The 13,081-nt window shown below is 40.0% G+C and overlaps 1 protein-coding gene across 10 annotated transcripts in view; it reads left to right on the plus strand.

Annotated features, from left to right (window-relative positions):
- The window catches only part of LOC125899773 (titin-like), a 134,924-nt gene that overhangs the window by 1,329 nt on the left and 120,514 nt on the right, over positions 1-13,081 (plus strand). For 3 of the 10 annotated variants that reach the window (XM_049594308.1, XM_049594310.1, XM_049594309.1), the window contains exons 3-11: positions 210-492; positions 656-839; positions 1,040-1,120; positions 1,558-1,825; positions 1,932-1,949; positions 6,783-6,851; positions 7,202-7,273; positions 7,446-7,526; positions 8,658-8,882. In XM_049594308.1, coding sequence (XP_049450265.1) covers positions 210-492; positions 656-839; positions 1,040-1,120; positions 1,558-1,825; positions 1,932-1,949; positions 6,783-6,851; positions 7,202-7,273; positions 7,446-7,526; positions 8,658-8,882 — 1,281 coding nt within the window. Of the gene's footprint in view, positions 1-209; positions 493-655; positions 840-1,039; positions 1,121-1,557; positions 1,826-1,931; positions 1,950-6,782; positions 6,852-7,201; positions 7,274-7,445; positions 7,527-8,657; positions 8,883-9,177; positions 9,253-9,462; positions 9,553-9,703; positions 9,794-10,065; positions 10,855-13,081 lie in introns of all 10 variants that reach the window. The other 7 variants (XM_049594311.1, XM_049594313.1, XM_049594312.1 and 4 more) reach the window with 3 other exon arrangements.

Consider the following 13,081-nt stretch of genomic DNA (forward strand, 5'->3'; position numbering starts at 1 on the left):
TGTTTTAGTCTGTGTAATAAATCCCCAACATGTTTAATGATGGGTAGACACTGAGTACTGGTTATAGGACACATTCATAAAAAAAACACCAGTTAGACCAGTTAGAGGAACCAATAATTACTCCAATCCCGTCATTCAGGGTCTGAACTGAAGCAGATTCCTGCAGATTCCATGTGGAGCTCCATGTTTGCTTGTGTTTTTCTTTGCAGAGGGCACTGCAACCTTCATCGCCAAGATTGGAGGCGACCCGATCCCCAGCGTGAAGTGGATGAAGGGCAAATGGAGGCAGATGACCCCTGGTGGTCGTATCTCCATCGAGCATAAGGGTCAAGACGCCAAGATGGAGATCAGAGATGTGACCAAGTCTGACTCCGGTGTCTACAGGTGCGTCGCCAGCAACAAACACGGAGAGATCGAGTGCAGCACTGAGATCGAGGTCACCAAGAAGGAGGAAGTGGAAGGATTCGGAGACATGAGGACACGGCTGAAGAAGTAAGAGAGACGTGTTGCTTGATTTCTGTATTTAGTCTTTGAAACAGGACAGAGGACGTCCACATTGATTGATTTTTGTCAGAGACTTTCAAAACAAGATCATCTCTGCTTACTGGTTGATAAGAAGACACCTTCTCTGATTTATTGTTTTTATATTTGTCAGGACTCCCTCCAAGCAGAAGAGTCCCAAGAGACCTGAAGACATTGATATTGTGGAGCTGCTCAGAGGTCACGACCCCAAAGACTACGAAAGGATCCTGCGGGAGCACAACATCCATGACTACCGCGCCATCCTGCAGGCTGTCGAGTTCCTGAAGAAGGAGAAGGAGATGGAGACTGGAAAAGTGGTGAGAGAAAATGACAGAATGGGTAGATTGTCTAAAAGTCCATCTTCAGTTGTTCTTTAAAGACACAGTTACGCAAAAGATCTGATCAGACTTCATTGATCCCCTTTAACAGCAGCACAGAAACAAACTGCGAGGTAAGAAAACAGAAGTAAAGAGAATGGATGTGGTTGACTTTGTTAACGTTGTTTGTCCCGCTGCAGGAGTTGGAGCGTGGCGGCCGGGTGGACGAGGAGGACATGGCCCGACTCATCCAGCAGCTGGAGGGACGCGTCGGCACAGAGGTACCTGGAAACAAGAGCAGTCATTTTTACTCCTCTGTAGGTGAAATCAGTCCCACAGTTAAAGGACTGAAGACTACGCAGACGTATTTAGACACACGTGAAACCATTAATCAGCCTCTGCTGTGAAGGTTTTCTATAAGGTTTGAAGCCAACACAGATCCCAATTCTGCACACCCAGGGGAAAAAAGCGACATTAGCTATTCACACTGTGGTGTAACGGCATATCACCTTGGACTTCACTGTGTCACTTTAACTTCTAGAAACAAGTTTAAAAAAACACATCAAAGTACATGAACATGTGTTGTGTATCATACACATTTCTCTGGATATCTGTGGAAACTAGAATTTAAAATAAAGATTAAAACAGACTTTAGGAGCCTGTAAAGATGCACCCATCAGAGTTTGCATTGTAGTTAAACCAGGCTTTGAATCCTCAGCCCGTCTCTGTGATGGAGGACATCACCGACCAGACAACAAATGAGAACCAGAACGTCACCTTTGAGTGCCAGATCCGCATCAACTACCCGGAGATCACCGTCAACTGGTACAAAGGCACGCAGAAACTGGACAGCAGCAACAAGTACGAAATCAGCAGCGTGGGCGACCACCATTATCTGAGAGTCAAGAACTGCCAGCTCAAAGATCAGGGCAACTACCGCGTGGTGTGTGGTCCTCACATCTCCAATGCCAAGCTCACCGTCACAGGTAAGACTGAGACTATGAGTGTATGAACTTACTATTGTAAGTCACCGACACCCGTCTGTACGTCTGTAACGTGTCCTTATGTCCCACTTCTTTATTTCATTATCAGGCGCTGGTGTCAGTCCAGGTAAGCAGTACAACTCCACACTAACACAACACACTGACCTCTTTGAACCTGCTGCTTTCTTTGTGCTTTTGTTCTGTGTTTCTTTCAAATGGAGTCAAAACTACAAAGACTCCGAACAGGAGTCTGAACACATCAACAATAACATCCGATCAATGAAATCATCAATGTTGTAAACTGACATGAATCTAGAATCGGAAGTTAACTTTGGTTGTCTGGTTTTAGCTGAACAAATTCAGTTCACTAAATGCATCAGAAGCATCGAGGTCAATGAACGCCACTGCGCCACCTTCGAGTGCGAGGTGTCCTTTGACAACGCCACCGTCACGTGGTACAAAGACTCGTGGGAGCTCAGAGAGAGCCCAAAATATAACTTCAGGAACGACGGTCGACGCCACTTTATGACCATCCGCAACGTTACGGCAGAGGACGAAGGTTTGTTCAACTCTGAGGAGACGCTTCTGACTGATCCAGTCTTTTAAATCTGTCGTCTTTCAGCATTTCAGTGGTTCAACTTGTAGAAAATGATTTTAAGGCTGCACAATGCTAAGAATTTAAAAAATACAGTATATATTTTATTGCATCCTGCAGTTTTAGCATTTAGCTGTTGAGGGTTGAGATTAAACTAGTAACATGAGAAATTAGAAACAGTAACACAACAAACAGTGTGTAGCTGATGCTTTTCAGCCAACAAAAACATTTAGTATATAATTTAAGAATACATTTTATAATGTGCAAACCATAGACTGTATTAAATAACTGATGTAGCTTCCATGACGTCACCCATTTGTTTGTGAACTTGAGTTTGGTATTTCGACCATCACCATAGAAGTGAACGTATTTTGATGCTAACATTAGCTGCTAGCTTTGTTAGCAAGGTGCATTTACAGCTGAAGTTAACTATGATAATGCAGATTTTTGCCAGCAAAGATTGGGCTGAAAAGCACTAAAACAAAAAGTGCTTACGAGGAAAAACTGACTCTTAAGAGGGTCTTTTATTTCAACCAAACACTGAACCATAATTTTTTAAACAAACACAATGTTATATTTAACTGTCATAAGCTGAAAACACACTGAAATAGGGACGGACAGGGGTGAAAATCCCGGGGGGGACAGGGGGGACATGACTCCCCCTTCATTAAAGCTGTCCTCCCCTAGAATCATTTGAGACACAATTAATAATTTTTGAACAATGCAGTAGTATTTATTGAAAGCACAATGTAAGCGATGCTCATTATAATCGCGCAATAATGTGCTATTTAAATCTTAAAAGATTTATTCCCCCCCTCCCATTCCTAGTAGTGGTATATCCCACACTCTTTCCAACGGGCAGGGCTGCTTGGCAGCAGTAGCAGCATGTGGCTGGAACCGCTGTCCACATCGCGTATCGCAGGGTAAGATGTTCACTCACACAGACACAGTTTAACTTACACAAGTTACAACACATCCCATTTACTGTTACAACAAGCCCCAGGCCCAGGCTGATAATATAAACTGTCTGCAGCATTTCTCCTGCATTGTTTAAAAGCCTACTCAATTACGAGTGCTGCTAAGCTAAAAGCTAATGATTAAGCTCTGAGTTTAGTGATAGAGAGGACAGGAGAGAAAGAAGAGGGAGAGGACAGGACAAGAGCAGTCAGTGGCAGAGCAATGGGTACCTGTCTGTAGGCTCTCCACCTGTCAGTGAGACAAACATGAGAGACGTGCAGTCTAACTGACGAGGAGCGGTCATTACGCACGACTATTACGCACGGTTGTGGTGGAGTGGCTCGTATGGGTACCTGTCTGTAGGCTCTCCTCCTGTTAGTGAGACAAACATGAAAGACGTGCAGACGAGGAGTGGTCATTATGTGCGACTATTACGCACGGTTGTGAGGTGAGCAGCGGCAGATCTCACAGCACACTGTTTATAAACCAGTTTACCAGTTTAATTGCAGGAAATGTTTAGTTGTTAAGCCATTTCTCATAAGTATAGACATTCACTCTGCCTGTTGGAGAGACAGAGAGAAGATTAAAGCGTCAAATTATGATAAAAGATGTTGTATAAAAGACAGGCTACAACTTTTTTCCTTGGTTTATTTCTGCTGTAAACATAGACCGCATAAAATAATGGACGTAGCCGCTTTGAAGCCTCTAGTTCGGTATTTTGGCCGATGCCATCTTGGTTTGTTGGAGCCAGAAGTGACTATACTTGGACAAAAGGGTGTAGCTAACACTAACGCTAGCTGCTAGTTTGGTTAGCACAGTGCATTTACAGCTAAAGTTAACTGTGATAATGCTAATGCTAACTTGTTCTAGTAGAAAAAAAAACAGGCTTAAAACTATTAAAACACTTAACATGTGACTCCTCAGAGGGTCTTTTAGTTCAACCACACATGGAACAAGACGTTTTTACACAACCAAAATGTTACAATTAACTTTCATGAACTGAAAACACACTGAAATAGTGACAGCTAGTGGCCATTAGGGGAACTGCAGATTTTTGCACTCCAGTTGGCTTCATTTTTCAGGTGCAACTTTGCAAAACAGCAATAAAATATAAAAGAAATGACCTTGTTGGTCTGTTTGATATTCTTCTTTAAGTGTGCAGCCTTAAATGATAAAATTAAATTAAAATAAGGAATTCATTTCAGTTGAAGTCCTCTGTCAGAGTATAAACTGCTCCACAACAGAAATAACGAAAATAAAAATTATTACAAGCATTAATGGTAACTGTGTCCATCCGTCAGGCGTTTACTCTGTGATCGCTCGTCTGGAGCCGATGGGAGAAGCTCGAAGCACCGCTGAGCTTTACCTGTCGGGCAAAGGTCTGTACGATTTATATCTCAGATTAAAGAAAGTTCCTGAAGTTCCACTCAGGTGGTTCTAATAACATCTCGTACCTTGTCCCCTCACAGAGGTTGGGTTAGGAAGGGTTCCTCAGGGTGAGTACTTTAAAAACAACGGCTGAACACGGCTTCAGACTAAAATTTTACTGTCACAATAAACGTTTTAAAAAAAAGATTTATTAACGTGAATTAATTATTATTTGTGGTAAACCTTCAGACATCCCCGACTCATCCGTTCATGTCCCAGAAGCAGCTTCGATGTTTGTCCAAGGTGAGTCTGGGACTCTTCGTACAAACCAAACTTTAACCCTTTAACCTTACTCTGCTCGTTTCATTCATCAATGTCTTTTTCTACCTAAAGATTCTTCTGAATTTTATCAATATGAAGAACGAACAGAAGTGAAAGGTACAACAGATATTAATCATGAAATCAGTACTAACTCTCATCACTTCCAACCTCAGTGATTCTTACTGTGCATTAAGGAATGTGATTCTGCATTTCAACATGCAGAAAACCTCCATCTTAAAACCGTCTTCTTCTTCTTCATCATCATCCTGATCATCCTGATCATCCTCATCCTGAATAACCGTGTGATCATCTTGAACTCAGTTAATATGAATTCATCCCTCGTAACAACTCAAATACCTCCTCAACATGTGAAGCAATAACTCTTCAGTCATTTAACTCCATTTACTGTGATTCATTTGAAATGTACGGAAGAAGATTACAGCCAAAACGACTGAGTTTAACATTAATCTGAAATTCACGAGATTAAGATCATAATGCAAAAAAACTAAAGATAAAAATTTCTTAGATTTAACATTGAATTGTAGTATGAATTCTGACTTTAATGTCAAAGATTTATAAATCACATTTATAGATTAAAAGATGTGATTTAGAAATCTGATCTCAAAATCAGATGAGCCTCACATAATTCCCTGACTTTTATATTTTAAGAGATTTATCTCAGAATTCCTGCGTAAAAATCTATATTTTTAAATCATTTTTTAAAATTCAAGACTGATTTGTAAATTATTTTTTCTGAGATTAATGTCTGAATCCTGGCCTCTAAAGTTAAAAGTCAAAATTCTGATCCTGAAAAAAATATGTTAAAAAGGTTTAAGTTTAAAGTCTGAATTCTGACTTTAACATAAAAAGTACAATTCACACAGTTCCAAGAAAATGGTTGAAAAAGTTTGAGATTAAAAGATTTGATTTAAAAATCTAATCTCAAAATCAGAATTAGTCAGAATTTAGCATCACCTAGTTAATTTCAGAATTCCTGTGTAAAAACCTATTTTTTAATTCAAGACAGAATTCTAAATGTATTTTCTGTTAAACTCCAATCTGAGATTAATGTCTTAAGTTTGAATCCTGACTTTTATGTCAGAGGTTTCAGACCTCAGTTTCATCATTTACAAGATTTTAATCCTAAATTTCCTGATAAAAGTCTAAAATCAAACTTTAAAATCAAATATTTGACATTAAAGTCAGAATTCTGATACTGAAAACAAAATGTTGAGAAAATCTTAAGATTAAAGTCTGACTTTTTTTCTGAGATGTAGAAAAGTGAGATTGAGGAGTTTTATTCCAGTCTTTTCAGATTAATGTCAGAACTCAGATGATGTTTTTTATAATCTTCTTCTGAACGAAGCTAAAGGTCTTTGAGCCAAGATCTCTCTAACAATTGATTGTCCTTTAAAGCTTTCAAAAGTGTCACCGTTGAAGAAGAGACGGTTTCTGTTCGGTACTCGTCCGTCACAGGTATCAGCCTTATTCCCTTTTGTTATATAACTCATCACCATCAAAACTATCCTCACGCCGTTTGTCTGTTTGTCTGTTTGTCCTTCACATGTCTGTCTGCGTCGTTCATCAGTCTGTCTCAGTGTTTCATCATCAATCATTCATTTGATGTGAATTTTCTTCATTACCTCCTTCAGTAACTTTGGTTAAATAGAGAACAGTGAAAGTCTTTACATGTCAGGATGTTTTTTTCTTCTTCACCAGAAGAGAGAAAACCTGTTGGAGAAGTAATTGAGAGGACTCAGGTGGAGATGAGAGAAGAAGTCCCTGACGGTATAAATCTGTTTTTTTTTGTTGTTGTTTTTTTTAAGGCAAACAGGCTTCTGGCTGTTTTCAAAGCTTGTGGCTGTAACTTAATGAAGCTGCTGATCACACATCTGTTAGCCGCCATGTTTGCTTCAATGATTGCCAGCTGCTGCTTCTAGAAGCTTTTCTTTCTCCACAGCTGTTTAGATCATCTTTAAGTCTCGTCTGTCTTCTGCTTCATGTTTATCTTTCATCTCTCTCTCTTACGCTCTTATTAACCCTCACTAGAGCTTTCTGTGCAGTAGACAGCAGACAGTAGAGTAAAGAGTAGAGCATGGCCGTCATGGTTTTAACGTAAACTTTCTTCATCTTTCAAGTTGCTGACATGTACAGGAGAGCAGAGGAGAAACCCTGGGAGCATGGGATGCCGCCTTCGGCTGCAGACAAAGGTATCTGCACAGACTTCTACTTGTTTTTAATCACTTCATAAAACTCTGTTACGTTGATGGTTTTCAGACCTTTCTTTTCTTGTTTCCTTTCTTCATTTATTCTCTTCAATGATAAAACATTCTTGATGTCAGACTTTATCACAAAACTGAACTGCATGATAATGTTTTAAAGACCTTGAAGGAAAGAAGCCGCATGCCGAGGTAGCCTTTGCCGTTCCGGGCGCTCAGCGAGAGGGAGCTCCAGGACAGGAAGGTAACGTTCATAACACAGTTTTTTGTTACACATTGATTACTGTCTTTCTTTGTGATCTTACAGAGTCTTTATAGGCTCAGGTTCTTAATTCTTCATTAACAATAACAAGCAAAGAAGAGATCAACAACTTTTCAAATGAAATTATTAATCATCATTCCAGCTGGCCACCAACGTCGCTACATGTTGATGTTTGGTTAAATTTATATTGTGACGTCAGGTGACCAAAATTCAATGTCGGGACAATGTTTAATGCCAACTAATTTGATTGACGACAGATGACGTTGATATTTTGTTGGTCTTAAGTTGTGCGTTAAGTAATCAAAATCCAACATCTTCCAAACAACTCTTGCCAACAACATTTAGTTGTAAGGTATGGAGACCAAAATCCAACATCCACAAAATGAATGTCACAACCTGAAATTCTAACATTTTTAGACATTTAAAATATTGTCACTATAACTGGGATAATATACAATAATATATATATATATATATATATATATATATATATATATATATATATATATATATATATATGTATATATGTATATGTATATATATACATACATACATATATGTATAGTTAAAATGTACAGTTAAAAATTAAAAAACACACATTTACACATTTTTTTTTAGCATTCAAGAATTTAATATTATGTTTTGGGTGACTGTAAAATTAGATAATTCGGACCATCTTTACAGATGTTAATTTATAAGAGTAGTATTAATACATTTATTTATTTATAGACAAGTAATAGTTTTTTAAATTTAGGCAGCAGATTCAGATATTTTAGCACTAAATTTTACACTTTGTGGGATGGTAAAATCAGACCATGTCATCTTTAATATCAAATAAAACTCTTGACAAACCTCTGTTTAACTTTTCTTTTACTGTCTGTCTATTTTCATCTTGTCTGAAAGTCTCAGCTAAACTCAATGTCCTTACAATGCATAATGAGCATTGTGTTCTTGGCTTTCTGTTTGTCAGCCTTTCTGTTCATTTATATATTTATGTCAGTTTGTGTTTTTTGTGTCATCTTTTCCTTCTTCTACCTCTTTAACTCTTGAATCTGTGTGTGCTCTGTGTCGACTCACAGTAACATTTCTCTCTTAACCTTGAAAAACCTTCAGTTTACATCAAACCAGAACCTGTAGAAGAGAAAGTGACTGTTGCCAGAAAGGTCACTCCTGAACCTTATCAGCCTCCACCTGAGCCAAAAATGGTTCCTCCAGAGCCTAAAGTGGCACCTCAGAAACCGCTGGCACCTGAGCCCAAAGTGCCCAAAATGAAGCCTGAACCTGAAGCGCCAAAAGTTGAACCTGCCAAGAAAGCACCAGAAGTTCCTAAGGAGAGAGGTAAAGTAGTTTGACTGGAAAGACATTTTGTTGTCTGTTAAATGTTGCTGTGATCACCACGTCTAACTCTTTAACATGTCTGTGTAAATCTTGAATGTTCTGAGATGTTCTTCACTGCTAACCTCTTAATCATGTGTCCTGGTTTCAGGATGTTTCTATGATCCCTCAATAAACTAACTGAAGAAATGAGTGTTGTAGCTGTAGTGTATTAACAGTGACGTTCACACCTTGTTCTTACATTAACCTCATGATAAATGTAGAGTAAACATGGAAAACTTTTTAATGTTCTCCAAAGTGCCAGCTGTAGCCAAACCAGAAGAAGTGGTAGTTCAGCCAGTCGCTTCCAAAGTTACTCCACCAAAGACTGAAGGTACTGCAAAAACAGTGTCTTTTCCCATCTTTGAAATCTTTGATATGTGTTGTAATGTGATTGGCTTTCTGTAATACAAACCAGTCTATGTTGTGTGTTTCATGTTCTCAGGTTATATGTCTCTGTGTTAGCACTCGTTAGAGTGGACTGTAATGTTGAAACCTTGGCAATTACCAGTAGATTACTGAACATATATAATGTTCTTTAAAGCACCAGAACGACCAACATTTGAAGAACCTGTAGTTCAGCCAGCTGCAGCCAAGGTTCCCCCGTCAGCACCAGAACGTCTCCCAGCTAAAGGTACTGATCGTTGACTTTAGAAATCTTCACTTGTCCTTCCTCTCATATCTTCTTTCAGACTTTGAATTCACTCGTTAAGAGTGTAATCTTTGATTCCATGTTAGCCTTGGTCACTACCTGTAGGTTAAACATTACATAATGTTCTCTTAAGTGGAAGCTGTACCCCGACCAGAGGAACCTGTAGTTCAACCACCTGCACCAAAGGTTGCTCCACCCAAGGCTGAAGCTGTTCCAACTAAAGGTACTGCAGAAATGCTCTTTCTTGGTGTCTTTGTTGCTCTGCTGTGTTTTCTTATGTTTCTGTTGTTTCTCATGTTGTAACTTTGTTTAAGTTGATCAGTTTCTGCTTTTGAGCTTCTTTTACGTATCACCTGAAACTTAATCTTTCCAAAATGTCTTCTGTGAATGTCTTTGAAAATGCTAAGCACTCGCTAGAGTGTGACCTGAACTTTTGGGTTGTTTTCAAAATATGGTTAACAACATAATCATCTTATGCATAAATGTTCTTCAAAGTTGTCTCAGAACCAAAGACACCTGAACCTCCAAGGAAACCACATCTGCTGGCTGATAAACCTGAGCCAGAGGCACCGAGATTGGTCTCTGAAACAAAACCAGAAGAACCAAAGAAGGTTCTGGAAGAAACAAAGAGGGTTGCTGAGGTGCAAAAGAAGGTTCCAGAAACACCAGAGAGGGTGCCAGAAGAACCCAAGAAAGTAGAAGAAACACAGTGGGTTCCTGAAGCACCAAAGAAGGTTCAAGAAGAGCCAAAAAAGGTTGCGGAAGAAAGAAAGAGGGTTCCTGAAGCGCCAAAGATGGTTCCAGAAGAACCAAAGAAGATTCCTGAAGCCCCAAAGAAGGTTCAAGAAGAACCAAAAAAGGTTGTCGAAGAAAGAAAGAGGGTTCCTGAAGCTCCAAAGAAGGTTCCAGAAGAACCTAAGAAGATTCCTGAAGCCCCAAAGAAGGTTCCAGAAGAACCTAAGAAGATTCCTGAAGCCCCAAAGAAGGTTCAAGAAGAACCAAAAAAGGTTGTCGAAGAAAGAAAGAGGGTTCCTGAAGCCCCAAAGAAGGTTCCAGAAGAACCTAAGAAGGTTCCTGAAGCACCACAGAAGGTCCCAGAAGAACCAAAGAAGGCTCCACCAGCCCGTAAAGTGGTTATTGAACCACCAGTAGAGCCGGAGAAAACTCCAGAGGCTCCAAAATTAGTAACAGAGGAACCAGTGCCACATCGCCGAGCCCCATCACCACCACAAGATTTGGAAGCACCAAAGCAAATTCCTCAGGCTAAAAAGCCTCAGCCACCAGGTAGATAAGTCTGAACATCTTCTTAACTAATCCATACTCATCTTGATCTTTTAACTCACAATTTGTAGATGTTCTTCTGGGGTGCCTTTTAGCTAATTCTTCAAAGGTTTTGTCCTGCTGTCTGTGCTGTCGTGTGTTGACTGTTTGCTACATTTATCAATAGTTAGAACAGTGAAACAGAGGGAGATACTACAGGACACAACAGCACTAGCTAAAACAAAGTTGGAGACGAGTACACCAATCAAAGGCATGCTTAAACGTACAAATGCTTCTGAGGTATTTTCTAGAAAGTCAGCATAAATGTCACATTCCTGTAGTGTGACTATTTGTTTTCATTTGTCCTTGAAATCAGAGGAGGTTATTCTTCCTGGAAAAGTATTAGTCCAGGCAAAGTCTAAAGAGACTGATTCACAGTACTTACAGTTTAGTTCTAAAATGAGGCTCACAGTCAAATATATGCCACACTGAACTCTTTGATGTTCTATCTTGATGGTTTTTGTCTTGTGTTTTCCTCTTGGCCACCGCTCCATGGTGCAAATCTTCAATCTTGGGTGATATTTTATAAATTACTCCAGTTTCCCTGAAGACTGATCTTAAGCAAACAGCAGCGGTGCTTGAAGACAGCAGGGAGTTGTCTTTAAAGAGGGATCATGGAGAGAGGATTTCTCTGGCAGAGGAAGTTGGACACAGGCAAGAGGAAGTCAAGACGTATAGAAGGGGAGTAGAGGTCAGGGAGTCAATTACGAGAGAAGAAAGCACTTTGAAAAGGGTGACCAGACAACAAATGGTTCTTACAAAGGAAGAAGATGAGGTTTCCACATGGTACCAGGAGGGTCCGCAAGTTGAAGATACTGAGCAACTCGAGGACACTGAAGCAAAATATACAGAATCTGAGGCTGTAAAACTGGAAGACACTGAAACTCTTTACGAAGAAGACTTTCCAGAGGACAAAGCACTGGACTGGAAAGAAGAAAAGTTCTTGAGATCTGTCTCTCCACTTCCAAAGGAGGCTGACCTCCTTCCATCAAAAAGAGATGTCTCACCTCCACTTGAAGTGGCTCGTCCTGCCAAGAAAGAAGTTCCTCCACCTGAAATGACTCGTCCTACAAAGAAAGAGTTTTCTCCACCTGAAATGACTCATCCTGCCAAGGAAGAAGTTCCTGCACCTGAAATGACTCGTCTTACCAAGAAAGAAGTTCCTGCACCTGAAATTACTCCTCCTGCCAAGAAAGAAGTTGCTGCACCTGAAATTACTCCTCCTGCCAAGAAAGAAGTTCCTCAACCTGAAATTACTCGTCCTACCAAGGAAGAAGTTCCTTCAACTAAAATGACTCGTCCTACCAAGAAAGAAGTTCCTGCACCTGAAATTACTCCTCCTGCCAAGAAAGAAGTTCCTGCACCTGAAATGACTCGTCCTACCAAGGAAGAAGTTCCTTCAACTAAAATGACTCGTCCTACCAAGAAAGAAGTTCCTGCACCTGAAATTACTCCTCCTGCCAAGAAAGAAGTTCCTCAACCTGAAATGACTCGTCCTGCCAAGGAAGAAGTTCCTTCAACTGAAATGACTCGTCCTACCAAGAAAGAAGTTCCTGCACCTGAAATTACTCCTCCTACCAAGAAAGAAGTTCCTGCACCTGAAATTACTCCTCCTGCCAAGAAAGAAGTTCCTCAACCTGAAATGACTCGCCCTACCAAGAAAGAAGTTCCTGCACCTGAAATTACTCCTCCTACCAAGAAAGAAGTTCCTGCACCTGAAATTACTCCTCCTGCCAAGAAAGAAGTTCCTCAACCTGAAATGACTCGTCCTACCAAGGAAGAAGTTCCTTCAACTGAAATGACTCGTCCTACCAAGAAAGAAGTTCCTGCACCTGAAATTACTCCTCCTGCCAAGAAAGAAGTTCCTCAACCTGAAATGACTCGTTTTGCCAAGAGTGATGTTGAAGCTGAAATTCCTTCAACTTATACTGGGCAGAAAGAAGTTTTTGAATCATTTGTATCAGTACATCATGAAGAACCTGAAGAAGAAATTGTTTCTCCAATGGAGGATCTTGTTAAACCTAAAATCTTGGCTAAATCTAAAGAAATTGCAGCACCAAAGAAGCCCCAAGCACCTAAAGAAGTACCTAAGGAAGTCACTGTTTTCAAGCAAGCTGGCTCTGTTGAAAAGGAAGAAGTTCCATCTGAAAGATCTATGCCTTGTAAACCTGAACAAAAGTTACCCCAAATT

This window comes from Epinephelus fuscoguttatus, linkage group LG13 (assembly GCF_011397635.1).
Source record: "Epinephelus fuscoguttatus linkage group LG13, E.fuscoguttatus.final_Chr_v1".
Lineage (NCBI taxonomy): Eukaryota > Metazoa > Chordata > Actinopteri > Perciformes > Serranidae > Epinephelus > Epinephelus fuscoguttatus.